This window comes from Podarcis liolepis (assembly GCF_965112155.1).
Source record: "Podarcis liolepis genome assembly, chromosome: 6".
In the NCBI taxonomy this organism is placed as follows: Eukaryota; Metazoa; Chordata; class Lepidosauria; order Squamata; family Lacertidae; genus Podarcis; species Podarcis liolepis.
This window is the reverse complement of record NC_139559.1, coordinates 47,355,187-47,371,018: the sequence shown is the minus strand read 5'-3', so window position 1 is coordinate 47,371,018 and position 15,832 is coordinate 47,355,187. Positions and strand designations below refer to the sequence as shown.

The 15,832-nt window shown below is 41.5% G+C and overlaps 1 protein-coding gene and 1 long non-coding RNA gene across 9 annotated transcripts in view; one reads left to right on the top strand and one right to left on the bottom strand.

Moving 5' to 3' along the window:
• FKBP5 (FKBP prolyl isomerase 5) overlaps positions 1-15,832 on the bottom strand; it is a 53,098-nt gene that overhangs the window by 9,830 nt on the left and 27,436 nt on the right. For all 8 annotated transcript variants that reach the window (XR_014527580.1, XR_014527581.1, XM_083509401.1 and 5 more), the window contains 5 exons: positions 8,855-9,011; positions 7,184-7,274; positions 4,639-4,722; positions 3,969-4,154; positions 186-425 (listed from right to left, as the gene is read on the bottom strand). Coding sequence is in view for 6 of the 8 variants with exons in the window: in XM_083509401.1 (XP_083365527.1) it covers positions 186-425; positions 3,969-4,154; positions 4,639-4,722; positions 7,184-7,274; positions 8,855-9,011 (758 nt within the window). In the remaining 2 variants the exon portion in view is untranslated. The remainder of the gene's footprint in view (positions 1-185; positions 426-3,968; positions 4,155-4,638; positions 4,723-7,183; positions 7,275-8,854; positions 9,012-15,832) is intronic.
• LOC310709587 overlaps positions 1-15,832 on the top strand; it is a 479,424-nt gene that overhangs the window by 439,564 nt on the left and 24,028 nt on the right. The gene's annotated exons all lie outside the window — the stretch shown is intronic.

The window sequence follows — 15,832 nt, the reverse complement described above, 5'->3', positions numbered from 1 at the left end:
ATTAATGAACATGACTAAGTCAGGTCCATTAATTTCACTGGGTCTACGCCAAGTAAAGCTTCATGGAATGCCACCCAATGCATTGTTAATATTTCTGTATAATTATATACCACACCCCCTCAGTATTTTGGCACAGTTAAAGTTGGACAGAGGTTGGAAGGAGGCCATATTGGCATGGTGCAAACCTTTGCATCTCTCTCAGCGAATTTCTTGAACATGTTGGCATATATTTTTCGGTCACGTTCATTGTGCTCCTTTGTCTTCTTCTGACACACAGTGATTTGTGACCTGGCTGCCTTGTTTTGTGGATTCACTTCTAGCACTCTCTCAAAGTCACACTTTGCCAATTCAAATTCATTCATGAGTAGTCGTGCTTCTCCTCTTCTGTATAAGCCCTTTTCGTTGAGCTGGTCCAGTGCTAATGCCTGCAAACATACATCAGCACATTTAACATAGCTAAAATGATTCCACAGACAGAGACAACAAGAATGAGGAAAACGGGACTCAAGAAAGGATGTGGGACAGAAAGAAAATATGTCAACTGAGTATGTCTGCTCAACATGACTAACCTGACCCAAAAAACACACCCCCTCACACACATAAACAAACCTCACTACAGCCAACCCAAGACAACCAACCACACACTCACAGAGTGTTTGTTGTGGGGGAGGAAGGGACAGGAGAATGTTAGCCGCTTTGAGACTCTTTTGGGTAGTGATAAAGCGGGATATCAAATCCAAACTCTTCTTCTTCTTCTTCTAGGCCACCCCAACCTCTCTCACCACCAAGGAAATATAACAAGCAAATAGAAAGAGAACCCACACAAGTGACACTGACACAAAATCCCACACATACACTAAGTAGAAGAACAGAAGCATTGCCCACCCCATGCACCCTCCCCCTCTTTTCTTTCCAACCCAACAGTGCACGCAACACTAATGTCTCAGAACAAATGAAACTGATCTGTAGAAAACAAAACTTCAAAAAATAATAAAAAATACTTTTTTAGGGGGGGAAACTGAGTATGTATGCTGGACATAAAGTCCTGTGCTGAGGTGTTATTACAGCTTTTGTTTTAATTAAGGTTGGCAACAATAGAAAAACAACAACAACCGCATACAGCTGTGACCAGGACTACCTTATAGAGGCAGGATAACCTAGAGTCTCAACTTCCATTTATGGAAAATAAGAGAGGAACATTTTTCCCCCAGTCACATGGTTTTCTAGAAAAGCCTGATTCTGCCAAGTCCAATGAAAAAGAGGGCTTTTAAGCGCTCAAGAGCAAGGACATGAGTCACTGACACAGGAATAGGTAATATTCTAGAAAAATGACTTCAAGCCTTAAAATGCAAACAGTACAAGGCATATCATTTTATTTTAATGTCTCTTATATGACCAACTGGTGTCATCCAAAGATTACTGTGCATGCACAGAATGCATTTCTATGCGCACATGTGAGTGTGGGGGAGAGAGAATTACTCCACCACCACATACAGCACTTTATCCCTAAAAAAAACCTGCAGCAGAATGGCATACCATGTGGGGGGCAGAGCTGCAGAAGGGGCAGGAGAAATGATCAACACATGCTGAAGTGCTTGTACATAATACAGTGGTGCCTCGCAAGACGAAATTAATTCGTTCCGCAAGTTTTTTCTTCTTGCGAGTTTTTCGTCTTGCAAAGCACGGTTTCCCATAGGAATGCATTGAAAATCAATCAATATGTTCCTATGGAGACCGTCCGGGGACAGAGGGGAAGCGCCGCGCGCCTTCCCCTCTGTCCCTGGACCTGTTTTAAAGCAAGGGAAGGGGCAGCGGGGAGAATCGCTTCTCCCCGTTGCCGCCCCTTGGTTCAAAAGGGGTCCGGGGAGAGAGGGGAAGGTGCGCGGCGCTTCCCCTCTGTCCCCGGAGATTGCGGGGCTGACAACGGGGAAAAGCGATCTTCTCCCCGCCACCCCTTGCTTCAAAAGAGGTCCGGGGACAGCGGGGAAGACGTGCTGCGCTTCCCCGCTATCCCTGGAGCTTGCGGGGCAAGCTTCGTTTTGCGAAGCAAGCCCATAGGGAAATGCGTCTTGCGAAGTGGCTAAGAAAACGAAAAACTCCTTCGTCTAGCAAGTTTTTCGTCTTCCGAGGCGTCCGTCTTGCGGTGCACCACTGTAATCTTGGGAGCCACACTAGACATATCAAAATGACAAAGCTGAGTTTCTAGCTTATTTATTGACCTTTGTAACAAAAGCTGTTTTTCAAAAAATAGTGAAGTAACAATTAAACCTCACGTACTATATATCTGCTGCATACCCTGAAATTTTGGCATTTGAACTTCTTAATCAAAAATCCAAATCCAGATGCCAGATGTTTTTATCAGATGTTTCTATGCTGCCTCAGTTACAGATGTAAAAATAAGAGCTTCAATATTATTGAATCAAGCATAGAATTTTAAACCCAACAAGGTAATTTTCTCAAACATCCTGGCACTAAAATGGTGGAAATCTCTCCACTGATCTACAAAATGGATTTGTCTCCAAAACTAGTTGGAAATGTGTATGTTGTAGATGACAAGTCATCTTCAACTACAAATAGAACATTCAAAAAAGAGTAATATGATACAGTGACTAAATGCAAACGGATATTATGCTTAAAGCTTCCAAACAGAGGCCCAAAAGAGAGCTTACAGGCAATGTTTAGATGATGACTCAGAAACCCCAGATATTTATAGTTGTACCCGTAAGCACATGCCTTACGTTTGCATAATTATTTTACTAATTTAAATGCTCTGGCTCATTTTTTAACACTTCATTCTAGCTGTGTGCTGCATTCAGAGACCTAAAGCACATAATAGCAGTTCCATTCTGCAGACTTCTAGCCAAACCCAGAATGTGGCCCATTCTAAAATAATACCTATGCATGCTTAACTGATGGAAAACAGTATGCAATGCAGATAAACTCTGCTGTAGCAACACGACAATATTAAAGAATAAACTTATGGAAATTGTAGCTATTATGTGACTGACTTTAAAACTGAAAAGGCCACTATTTCATGGCACCCCTAAAAATTTGCCTTGAGATGCTGTCATAGTTCATGTATTCCATGTACACCTGAAGGTGTTGCCTAAGAAAGTTCTTGCAACAGCAACCCCCAATTTGTGCAGGGGTTGTGTTCTGGGTCATTGCATGCTACGTCGGGGTGCATATAAGCTCACCCCACCCGCTTTCCCTGCCACTTCTAGGTTTGCAGAGATGCACGTGTGCATGGTCATGCATGCTTTGAACATGAGCAAAATGGTTGTTGCCTGCATTGTGTTCAGTTAAAGAATCATATACATTAAGGATCATATGCAGTTCTTCCTAACTCAGTTTACTATTTATGTTTTCTGTAGTTAAAAGGGATATTCTAGAAAGGACAGCCCTACTCCTGTAATGGTCATAAACAAATCGTAGAGCAGTCAGAATATTCACAGTGAAATCCTATAATGTCCTGTCTTTTTTTACATTTTTATTTGCCTTTGCTTTGTGCTTTCTTTCACTCATTTTTTTTACAAATGTCAATAAACAAACAAATAAATGTCACCGAGTTCAATGTGGCTTGCTCTCAGGTAAGTGGGTACAGAATCACAGCCATAATGAGGAATCATTCCTCTCAGTGTAAACGGTACAGTACAGGGACTAAACATCTAATGGATTTGTTAAACTTATATCTTTGCTTCCAAGATGCCACAGAACTGTTGTATTCTGCAGGCAATGGCCACACAATCCATCAGCACAGGAGTATTTATAAAGTAAGGTCTATTTCTAAATCTATCAGATAGTAGTTTGTTGCCTTTTTAAGTTTTTAAAAAGATATTTTGGTATCTGTCTCTAATATGTTAAAAGAATCAGGGTCAAAGGTTGTTTGAAAGAGATATAGGGCAGGATATGACCACCACCCACCACCACTGGCCTCCCAAACCCCACATGGCCAAATGTCTCTTTACCTTATTGCAATACTCAATAGCTTTCATATACTCCCGCAACTTCAAGTTGCACATGGCGAGATTGAGGAAGGCTGCCAACAACAACGATTCTGAAGCTTTAGATTCCCTTTCTGATAAGCCATATTCCATTTCTAACCAGGATACAATCTTCCCGTATTGAATCATTGCCTGTAGGTACTTGCCTTCCTAGCATGGGGTAAAGAAGATCAGATTATGAATGGTAATGAATGTGAAATATATTTGACTATGAAATATGTTATAATTTGAACAGCAACAGAATGAGAAGAAGGAAGCAATACAGAAGAGCTAGGTGCAACATCAATGGGAACTGAAAGTGTGGAAGTCAGGAGAGTACTAGCAAGCAGTAGTGTCATATAGTCTGGGTGCTGTCACATTCTGCCAAGACTACCATGTGCCTAGAAAGAATATTTCAGAAACCCTCCAAACCACCGCCAATATATCTCATGCCATCTCTACTCCTAGAGTCAGTCCAGCTTACAGGCAACACCACCTTTGGAATGAGAAGCTGAGGTGGAAAAGAGGCATCATTAGGGTTGCTTGAGAACCACAGTGCTTCCGAAATGTCATCACTGGCAATTAAACTACAGGGCATTTATCAGAAGAAATTCCAATTATTGGTGCTACTATTTCTAGACATGTTGACACAGACCTTGAAGTACACAGTCCCTTTCTCTTTGACGATGCCAGCCTGCTCTAATTTCTCTTTGGTGTCCATCTCCCAGGATTCTTTGGCCTGAAAGCAAACATGTATAGCAATAATTAGGTAATTATAAGGACAACAAACCCTGCTTCTTTCTTAGAAATTGTCTTCAGACCCCGAGACATGGTAAACTACACAGAAGCTCACTATTTCCAACTTTGACATTACTTGACATTACTTATTTCACGTAATGCAGTAGTGTTAGCAATGGGATCAGTGGGTAGGAAGGAATAGAGGGTATTACTATACACAAAGGGTAACCCAGGAAGCTGCCTTATGCTGGGTCAGGTCATTGTGTCCATTTAACTCAGTATTACCAACACTGACAGGCAGTGGCTCTCCGGATTCCAACAGGAGTCTCTCCCAGTTGGGGATTGAATCTGGGGTCTTCTGCACAGAAAGCACATGCTCTACCATCAAGCTATAGAGGGTACTAGGTAAGCTACACCTGGCTTTAGAAATTAAGAGCAAGTTTCAGAGTAACTAAATATTTATGGCACTAAAATTAAGGCTATGTCTTGCAAATGGGTTGTTCTAATCCATTTATTCTTCACACACATTTGGCATGTGAGGGTTTCACTCACTATATTCATTGCTATTTTGCTGCTTGTCATGCAGACCACTGGGCAGAGATTGGTAGAAAATATCCTGGGTGAGTTTTTTTGTCCCTCCTCTCAATCTCTTTCTTTTCCCCAGCAAGTTTACAGGATTAAACAGCAATTGTTTTAGTCTTAAAAAAATGTTTTAGTTTTGCACAATTCTGATTTAGCAGAATTGCACAATATCTGTAATAACAGAAACAAACCAGGCATGTTTAGTGCTCTGAATGTGTTGGGGGCATGTGCCAAGTTTTCTATAAATTAAGGTAATTCCTCTTTCCCACTCTTCTCCAACTAATGAGCAACTTCACCTCAAAGGCGAGTCTCCTGAACCTCTTCATGCCATTTTCCCAAACCTCTGTAATGATGCTTCCAGACTTGTTATTTTCAGGTGGGATTCAATCACATTCCAGAAAAATAAGTTTGCTTTGGAGCTCCTGTACAATAAACCCTCCAAAAGCGACAGGAACATGCACTGGAAAGTGTGTGATTACTTTTGTTTGATGCGACATTGTTTATCCTCCTCACAAACAAATCAGAATGCGTACTCAATAAATAGTCAATGTCATCTAACCTCCCTACAAACCAGGATGAGTGTTCAATGAAGAGTGTCTTGTACAGGATCACAGAGTGGTGGTGGGTGAAGTAAGAGGTGGCAAGGGGGGCTTCCTGCTTGCCTCTTCCTGCTGTTTCTCCCCTCCCCTCCCCTCCCCACCACCCATCATCTTCAATAGCTCTGTGCAGCAGGGCTTCTACCTACAGCTGTAAGAGACTCTTGGAGGGGATTGGAAAAATAGTGAGATGACACTCAGGACTGACTTGATTCCCCTCTCCTTCTCAGCAACATGAACAGATTCTCAGGTCCATTACATTTAAATTGAATGTTAGTTGGATAAGGCAAAGAGAGAGGTATCGTCTTAATTCACAGAAAGATTGGCACACGCATTTCCCCACCTCCATTCAGAGCATTAAGCAGCACTACACATTTGTTTTTATTATTACAAGGCTTGTGCAAATCTGCTCCATGTGGGGAGCAACTGGTAGCAGAAGTGTGGCAATGGAAGCTACCCACTGAAACATCACTACACATGTGCCAAATTATTCCGTCACCCAAAAAGCACTTAACAGGTTCCACACCAGCAATGACTGCAGATGCATAATAATATATTTATCAGATTTTTCCCAGTAAGGAGAAATCTGGATTAAAGGTACTTGCTGACACTTTAATGAGGATAGCATTCTGCGGATGCTGCCCTAAACTTGGGGACCCACTTCACAAATGATTATAGCTCTGCTAAAAATCTCTTTGGAAACACTGTCTTGTGTGCTAGGATGAAAAAGTCATGAAAGTGTGAGAAACCTCTACAAATCTTTCAAGAGTAGAAAGCGTGGAGAAGAAACCAACGCCTTCCTCCTGCAAACATTCCCCAGTATAGACTATAAAAGCACAGCTCCACCTTATGTACATCTTGTTCCTTTACTATACGGTACAGAGATGGGTACATTCTCCAGCACCCCAAAGAGGGCACAGCCTGCTTGGCAATTCTGCCCTGCCCTCCTCTTAGTGCTGTTTGGCAGGACATGATTTTTTTTGTCTGCAGCCCAGGGAAAAAAAAGAAGTACAAAAGGAACAAGCCCAGAACAAGTATTGGACCCCACCCAAAACAATAAAACAAACACACTCACAAGAACACTGTGACCTTAGTTGACGTATCTGCCTTACCAAGCTTTGTCACAAACATGCAGGGGCAGGGAGGGGGAAAGAGAACAGGACATCCTAAATGTTTTCATTGCAGAAGAGATATTGTAGGTAAATGTCAGCCGTGTGTGTGTGTGTGTGTGTGTGTGTGTGTGTATTATAGCTGTTTACAATTGGAAAAAAATCCCATTCTCACCTTTTCAAAGCTTTTCAGTGTAACTTCATACACAAGTTCAGCATTTGGCCCTATGCCAAATTTAAGCTTCCCAGCTTCACCAAATCCATATCTAAAACAAAGCATGGAAACAAAATACTAAACAAAAACAGCATAGGATGAGGCACTTAATTCAGCATTCTGAATATTTGCGCTCACGTGGAGATAACAGTGGGTAGCTACACACCGGCCCCTGGAAACAAAACAGATGTTGCCTAGGAAACTAGTGGCCAAGTAACTCATCTGTGGCAACACACACAGATTGTACACACTATACTAGGCTTATCATTACTTCCTTTGTATTCAGATTAGATACTATTATATACCTTGCTTCCTACTCAATTTTAATACCTTCTTCAATGGAACATGCATTTATTTTTCAGTAATGAGATTTTTCACAAATGTCTTAGGATCTTCAATAATCACACTAAACTTTAGAAGGGTAAATAGATAATAATATTTGGAATTATTGCCTAAATTCTTTCTACTCCAACCCTTAAAATCTGCCAGATGTGAATTATGTTACTCTATTTTTTTAAGAGAGATAATACATCAGAGGACATATGTAAGATTCCTACTATTAGCTAGCAATAGAATGTAGTTCTGGCACTATTAATTGCAAGAGCTGTATTACGATAGAAAATCATTTAACAAAAACACTTTACATGCACAATTGGTTTGCTTTAACATATTTTAATTGCCTCACTTGTGACAAAGGTTAAGACAGAATATGCATGTGTTAGTAGCTTAAAGCACAGCAAGGTAATTTCCTCCCTTGCATTTCAATTTGCATTTGTATGTTGCTGTATATACCTGAGAGGGGACAGTGATGTCGCCACCCATTGCGCTTTACCTGTTTGGTTTCTTGCCTATATCCCGCAACTCCTATTCATGAGGCTATTGTCTACACATGTGCAATAGCTGACTCAAACGTACACACCAGAGCTTAACTGTAAAGTTTTCCTTTCAGATTGAAGCTGCTTTGAAGTAAAGTTACCAGACATCCCATTTCCCGGGGACAGTCCCCGGATTTACCAATCAGTCCCCATACAAAATCCATTGAAGTTGAAAAGTGTCTCCGGAGTCATTGAAAAAAATCTGGTAATCTTACGTTGAAGGAAAGCTGATCAAACAGCAGTATTTTATTTTTTATAAACTACAGGACTGCTCTGCATTGTGGGTAACTGTGTGTGTTCAAAATCCAGCAATCAAAGCACTCTGGCACACTGGAGCCACAGCCACAGAACCTGTGGCAAAATAATGTCTAAATGCATCTTTGCTTACATTAGAGTTGAATGCTGTAGAAGCTGTGTAGCGTGTGCATGTGTAAGAGACAGACAGTAGTGGCCAGTATGGTGAGGCAGAGCTGTGGAGTTGCCCTCCGCAAACCAGCACTGCTACAGCTTACCTGAAAGGGACCAGGACAGAGCTGTGTGGTGGTGATGTTGTGGCTGTGTAAAAACATTGACAGGAGCACAATATTGGCTCTGTCAGTACATCCACACAGCATCAACCTCAACAGCTGCCCTGCTCAAGCACCAGCTCAATAAGCTGCAGCAACACCTGTGTTCAGAGGGTGGCTCCACATCTCTGCTTTATCACACCAACTACTGAAAATATTGAGAGAGACGGGAGAAATCTCAAGTTTCTTACTGTGCTCCAATATGTAGGATACAATTTTCTCCCCTTTGCATCTTCTCCAGAGCTTTGTCAATTCCAATGGGAATGTCATGGTCTTCTCCTTCTCCAACAGTGAATGCTACATCTCTGCAATCAAACATTCTGCCATCACAGAATCCTTTCAGATGGACTGTATGAGAAAGAAAACAACAATGCAGTGTAAAGCACTGTTTGACTGCAAATATTTTGACAGGCATTAAAGCACTTCATGGCTAAAACATTTTTGTCAGCATTCGGGCCCCAATATAAACCCCAAAGCCACATTGCCCATGACTCTCTGCAACAGAAATTCACCAGGGGACTTCTGTGCCATCTTTCAAATGCCTGCTGAATTTTTTTCTATTCTGTTCCATTGATTTTATTGTTTGGTTTTATGTCCTTATATTGTTGTAAACTGCTGTGATGTATTAAACATCAATATATAAATACATTTCCAAAATGAGACCTCTAGCCAACAGAGTTGAGTACTTCAGATGATTTCTACAGTCTTTGAAGTTTTCAGAGTCTAGTAAATGTTTTTCTACAAATAAATTAGTTTAGTCATGTTGTGGCCCCGTTTTCAGAGCCATTGCATAGACATCACAGCTCCTAGCACTGGGCAGTAGGCTCCTGATGCAGAAGTGAGCTTGCAACTGGTGTTTTTGTATTTAAACTGGGACACAGTGTTGCAAAAGCTACTGGCACTCTGCCACAGCATAAAATACTATACAAGGGCACCTGCATGGCACTGGCAGGCAGTGGCAGAGCTTCATGCTCCAGCACCGGGGTGTGGAGAGCAGGCGGGGATGGCATGCATCCCAGGGGCGTGGAGCACCGCCTGCAGGGGTGTGGCATGGCACCTGCAGGGGCATGGCACCCACCGCGCATGGGTGGGGGGAGCCGAAATGGGACCCTACTGGGATCGCGCTGCTGGGGGCGGTGCGCTCCCCCCGCACTCCTCTTCTTCCGCCAGTGCTAGCAGGGAAAGTTTCCTCTGTGACCCTGTGCAGCAATCTAGAAATCCTCTGTGTTTACTGGAATCATGAAGGGCTCAGTTTAGAGAAAGGACTTGTTTAGCCAGGAAGGGCTACTAGACAGTCTTGCCTTGTCTTCCCTTCCCTTACTAAGCAGAGCATGCAACAATAACTGCTGTAGAACAGGCCACAGGTTGCTGCACTGTTATAGCTACATACTGCTATCCATTTGTAAATCTTTGTACTTCCTGTTTGTGACTGGGCCAGATTGTGGTGCGAAGTCAAATAGTAAAATTACAGTAATACACTTGCACAATAGAAATATTACCTGGATTAACAAAGCTATGTGGACATTCTGACTGAACATCTGTTTGCATATATAAGTGCCTCCCAGAAAGAAAGAAAGAGAGAGAGCGAGCGAGCGAGAGAGAGAGAGAGAGAGAGAAAGAGAGAAAGAAAGAAAGAAAGAACGAACGAACAAGTGCTGTATAAAACACTATGTTCCCATAAGGACTAACTGTGCCTTTCTGGAACAAGGACAAAGCAACACATAATGGTTAGTCTGCTTCCTGGTTTCTAAGCAGCTCTGCTGGATCCAGATATTGAGTTTTGACATGCTGACTTGTAAATCTAAGATTGATTATTACAAAGTGTGCAAATATTGTTATAGCTGTATCTGCTAGCCACATGCAATAAGAGCTACAAAGTTTTCTTTAAAGGAAAACTACATGATACTTAGTGCTAGAACACAACAAGGTAAAATAACACATTCACTCTCAGATATTAAAAAAACTGACTTGAAAGATATGCAACAAACAGTTCAGTGGCACATCTTAAAGATGAACAAATTTATTGCAGCATGGGTGTTTGTAGCCCAGAGCCCACTTCATCAGGTGCATGAAGTGTTCTCCTAAACCAGCAGGGGGGAATGAAATGAAAGATACCAACTTTTATTCTTCCTAAAAGAGGAAACTGCTGATCTCAAAATATAATTACAGAAACCTGGAGAACTGAATGTAAGACTGGAAAAATGAAAAACAGAGATAACCTATCCCTAGATGCCATATAAGATGGCAGGTAAAGACATGGCTGAGTTAAAGAAGGTTTGCAGGCACCACCATGAGCTTATTGGTGGCATCTGTAAAGTCTCATGCATGGACCTATGAAAGCCCTGTGAATCAGCTGATGGTCAGGGTTCACATAGCTATGTGTTTCTGATAGCTAGAGATCTCTCCTCTAGCCAAAAAGCAAGGAACAACAAGGTTCATCCTTTAAACTGTACTTGGAATGGAATGCTCACATTGTACTTGGTGCACTGAATAAGGTGGAGGGCAGGCAGCTGAGAGATCAGCACTGTTAGTGCCTCTTTCCAGAACATTCATAATAGCTGGAAAAGCAGCCCTGTGAACAGAAGGCCAGTCTCTGAATTTAGAGCAATACTTCATTAAGTTGTAGATGGTTAGTCATTCATCACACACAGGGCTACAGGAACTGTACTTTCTACTCAGGTTTCTACTGGAGAGCAGCAAATCAAAGAACACAGGCTGCGAAGAAACAATTTCAATCCTGGCACACTTCCACCTCTTTGCCTTATGCTTCTAAACCTATGGTCTTCACACCCCTAAGCCAGCACTGTATGTTCAACCAAAAAATAAGTTTCTCATGTAAATAATAATAAAAAGAAACCAGAACAACCCTCTCCCTTGACCACCATTTGCATAGAAAGCAAACATCAAGATTTCTAGATGTCTGCTGATCATCAAGCATGAACACCACGCAGAAACAAAAACATAACTAGATGCCAGAACTCAGCAGGGCATAATGCAACAGTATTGCAACCATCCATCATAAGCTTCATTAACATGAACAAAGACAAATCATATTAGGTATTTCTGAAGGGTGAACTTCACTTCAGTCCTAGTGACATGCACAGAAGTATATCCCTCACTTTCTCCCTATGTAGCAATCTCTTCAGTTCTGTCCTGCTTTCTACTGAAGATACCTAGCTCTTGAAGCAATTACCTACGGTGACTGGCAATAGCTCTCTGGGGTTTCAGACAGGAGTCTTTCCCAGCCATAGAATCAGAGAATTGTGGAGTTGGAAGGGATCCAAAGGGTCATCTAGTCCAACCCCCTGCAATTCAATGCAGCCCTACTCAGGCGCATGCAGAGTAGGGTACACTTGCCCAAGACTTCAGAAGGCTAAGCTGCCTCAGACAAACTCTGCATGCACCTATCCCTATCCTGGGGATGCCAACACTGAGCCTTTCACATGTAAAACATGTGTTCTGTCACTGAGCTAAAATAATATACCGTAATAAACATATGATACATTATAGTATAATATATAACTGATATATAATATTATATAATTATAAAATGCAAAACTGATTTATAAATATTAAACATTATAAAAGAGCATTTCTGGAGATTAAGGACTTCTTTTATGACTCTTTCACATACAGTATATGGCCCAGCAGTGTGTAAGTATGCTCCCTATGATAAGTCGCTGGGGAGTGTTTGGAAGGATTCCAATTACACCAGCAACATGGGAGTCTTTGGCCTCCTCAAACTGATGCTCAGTTTAGATGGGTGATGTGATTGGGTGGAAAAGACCCATGCAATCAACTCCTCCTAGGTTTCCCTTTGTTTTTCAACCAACATTGTCAAATCTGTGGCTGGGTTCAAAAGTAACAGTCTTCAGCCAAATAAGCTCCTTCCAGAGTTTGTTAAACTACCATTACCCAGCTGATGACACAGGAAATCATTTCCGTTTAAGAAATGGAAGAAATCTTTGTGAAAGCTGGGTGCACAAGGGAAAGAGTAAGGAGGGAACACATGGCACACAGCTCATTTTCGCCCAAATAAATCATGATTTATTGCACTGAGATCAATGTGCCTGATCGTGGTCTATGTCTCAACGGCTCTCAACCTGTCCTCAACTCCTCCCACCCCCGTTATCCCCAACTGACACACTGTACTAATATTATTTCTCTCAGTTGCTTTCAATCATACACTGCGCAAAAAGTAGCAGCAAAAAACCTTAGTTCCTGTATCTGGGATTCATTCAGTGTGAACTTTGTTATCTCTATGCCCTCAGTCCTTGAAAATCCTCACTAAGCCATTTTTGGAGGGTTTAGATTTGCAAACTTTTATACTTCTCCATACCCAGGAAACCCCCTAACTGTACAGAAACATGTCCCTTATTTTGGGGTGCTTTTCTTTTGCTTCCAAGTTGATAGGCACTTTGGACAACCCCCATTCATTATTAGAGGAAGTGATTTCATATGAATTGTATAAACATGATATCAGAAAAACTCCACAACTTGATTATCAAAGTTACTTAAGTGCTGCCTTAAGCAGATCATTTGGATAGAATTACACTTGGATTACACAGTCAGAAACTCTAGCCAGACCAGGGAACATCACTTCAGCTGCTGAGCTAACTTATTGTTCTCTCAGTGCCTAGAGCAATTTTGTTTTGAAGAGCACAGAACACTGTGTTCTGAATGTGGCTGGCACATGAACTCTGTGCACTGACAGCAATTTGTACTCTGATTAAAACAGCAGAGGGGCTGTAACACAACTTGGAATGCAAATATTCAACTGCAGCCTGTGTTTTAGGAAGCAGAGATGTGAATTATGCCCCATCAGTCAAGCTAATAACACTGTCTACAAAAATTCTGCTCAAAGACTTCAGTTCTACTCCATGCATATTTCCTCCCATTCTAATTATAGCAGTAATATAATTGCCAGGAATCTTTGTATCAGCTCCCAAGTTAATATTGGGTTTTACTAAAACTGAGCAGAAACACTATCAGTTAAAGCACAGTTGCCGAGGTTTTACCACCTGCTTGGCTTCTAAATGCAATCATAACTACTCTTCTGGTTTTCTGCCAACCTGCTCTATTCAAGTCAAATTATCAGCACATTTCCACTTCACAATCCAGAGGCATTCACAATCCAGAGGCATTTGTCTACTGGAACAAGAAACAGAGGTAGCAAACATAAATTTAGTTTCTTCAAAACATCCCATCTCTATTTCTGCTTTACTGTCAATATGGGGACCAACTGAGGGCAGGAAGGTGGGCACTTGGTATCACTGTCTCTTAACGTGCCCAATTTCCCCTGGGTTATACTTCATGTATTCTGAAGACTGCTGCAGATGGTTTATTTCCATGATTCTCACAAAGCAGCTGTTCAAAGGGAATAAACTTAATCATTAAATTAATATCTCTGCTTTAGTTTCAGTCATGTTATTTTCGTGAACCACACAACTAAATCTATAAGTGAAAACACTTCTGAATTAATAAACTAATCAGGAAAAGAACAAATTGCTAATAAATTTACAATTCAGTTCTGAACATGACTACTCAGAATTCTCATTGGGAGTTGAAACCCTAATTGAAAAGCCTTTTGCTGTAGGCATACTTTATTGCAAGGAAGTCTAATCTAACTCAGTGGGACTTGAGTACACACGTCGGATCATACTACAAAAACTTTTCTTATTCCATGTCAACAAGCAAGTATTACTTAGGCAGATAAATTACTTGTTGCATAATAAACTGTAAAACATACTTCATTAGTATACAAATAGCAACCTTAAAAAAAGGTGTCTGCAGCTTACCAATGAAGTTTCGTTGGTTTGTTTTTCTCATGTGGGAGTTGTGGTCTGGCACAAATGTTCCAACCAAGAGGAAGGGAGGGAGAGCCCTTGGGAACTTCCAGCTTGCTAGAAAGAAGCTTCTTGGAAGACTCCACTAAACTACCCTACTGTTCCTGCAACAACCCCTTTGGACATGTTTTTAAACTTGAAATAAACCACAGACTTCAACAGCTATTTCCTGTAAACCTCAATCATCCGGGATTTAGCCAAGTGGGGAGGGAGGAAGAATAGGTAGCCTTATTCCCAAAGGAGAGGCAACATAAAACTGACAATATGCTACCTGGTTTTAGATACTGTATTTTTCGCTCTATAACACGCACCCGACCATAACACGCACGTAGATTTTAGAGGAGGAAAATCCGTAGGCATGCCACCCGTAGGCATTCCCTCCATAACACGCACAGACATTTCCCCTTACTTTCTAGGAGGAAAAAAGTGAGTGTTATGGTGCAAAAAATACGGTACCTATCACAAATGTGCCTGCCACTACATGCCTTACATAATGAATTCAGAAGAAAAACCTATGTGAGATTGCAATCATAATCATATACAAAGCATGGTTTTGAGACTGATAAAGGATGCTGTATGGTGTGTCCCAAAGCACTATCATTACAATTATGCATCCAGAATAGCAAGCTGTCTTATTCCAGGTAAGATCGCTGGTTTATATAGTTCTGTGCTGCTGACAATGATTGACAGCTGCTCTCCAAGGTTTCAGGAAGGACCTTTCCTAGCCCTACCTGCAGATACCAGGGACTGAACCTGAGGCCTTCTGCTTGCCCAGCATGTGCCCTACTACTGAACTTCAAGATCTGAACAGTGTAAATGAGGACACTAAAGCCTGGATTATCCATTTTTACACCTTCCAGCTTTCTTCCGTTTATCAGTTAGAAATCCTGCAGCCAAAAATTTACAGCTGTAGAATTTAAGGATGGTTTGCAGTCATTACCACAGGGGTCCTTATGACAGAAAAAGGATTACTATGACTCAGAACTCAGGTGACCTACCAGCAAACCCTTCCCTCAGCAGCTAACTGCCCTCGCTTTATAATATTTTCCATTAAGCCATGGGTGAGGAACCTGTGGCTCTTCAGATGTTGTTGGACTCCATTACCCCCAGCTAGCATGGCCAGTCATTAGGGATAACAAGATCCGTAGTTCAGTGACATCTGATGGGCCACAGGTTCCCTACCCCTGGGCTACACCCTCAGAACCCAGTAGCCCTGGTGCTTATTCAGTTGGATTTACCAAGAAAAAAGAATCAGTGTGTTCTAAACTGAAACCAGGAACTGGATAGCAGAAGAGGAAAGGTCTTTGTTACAGATTCTAAAAC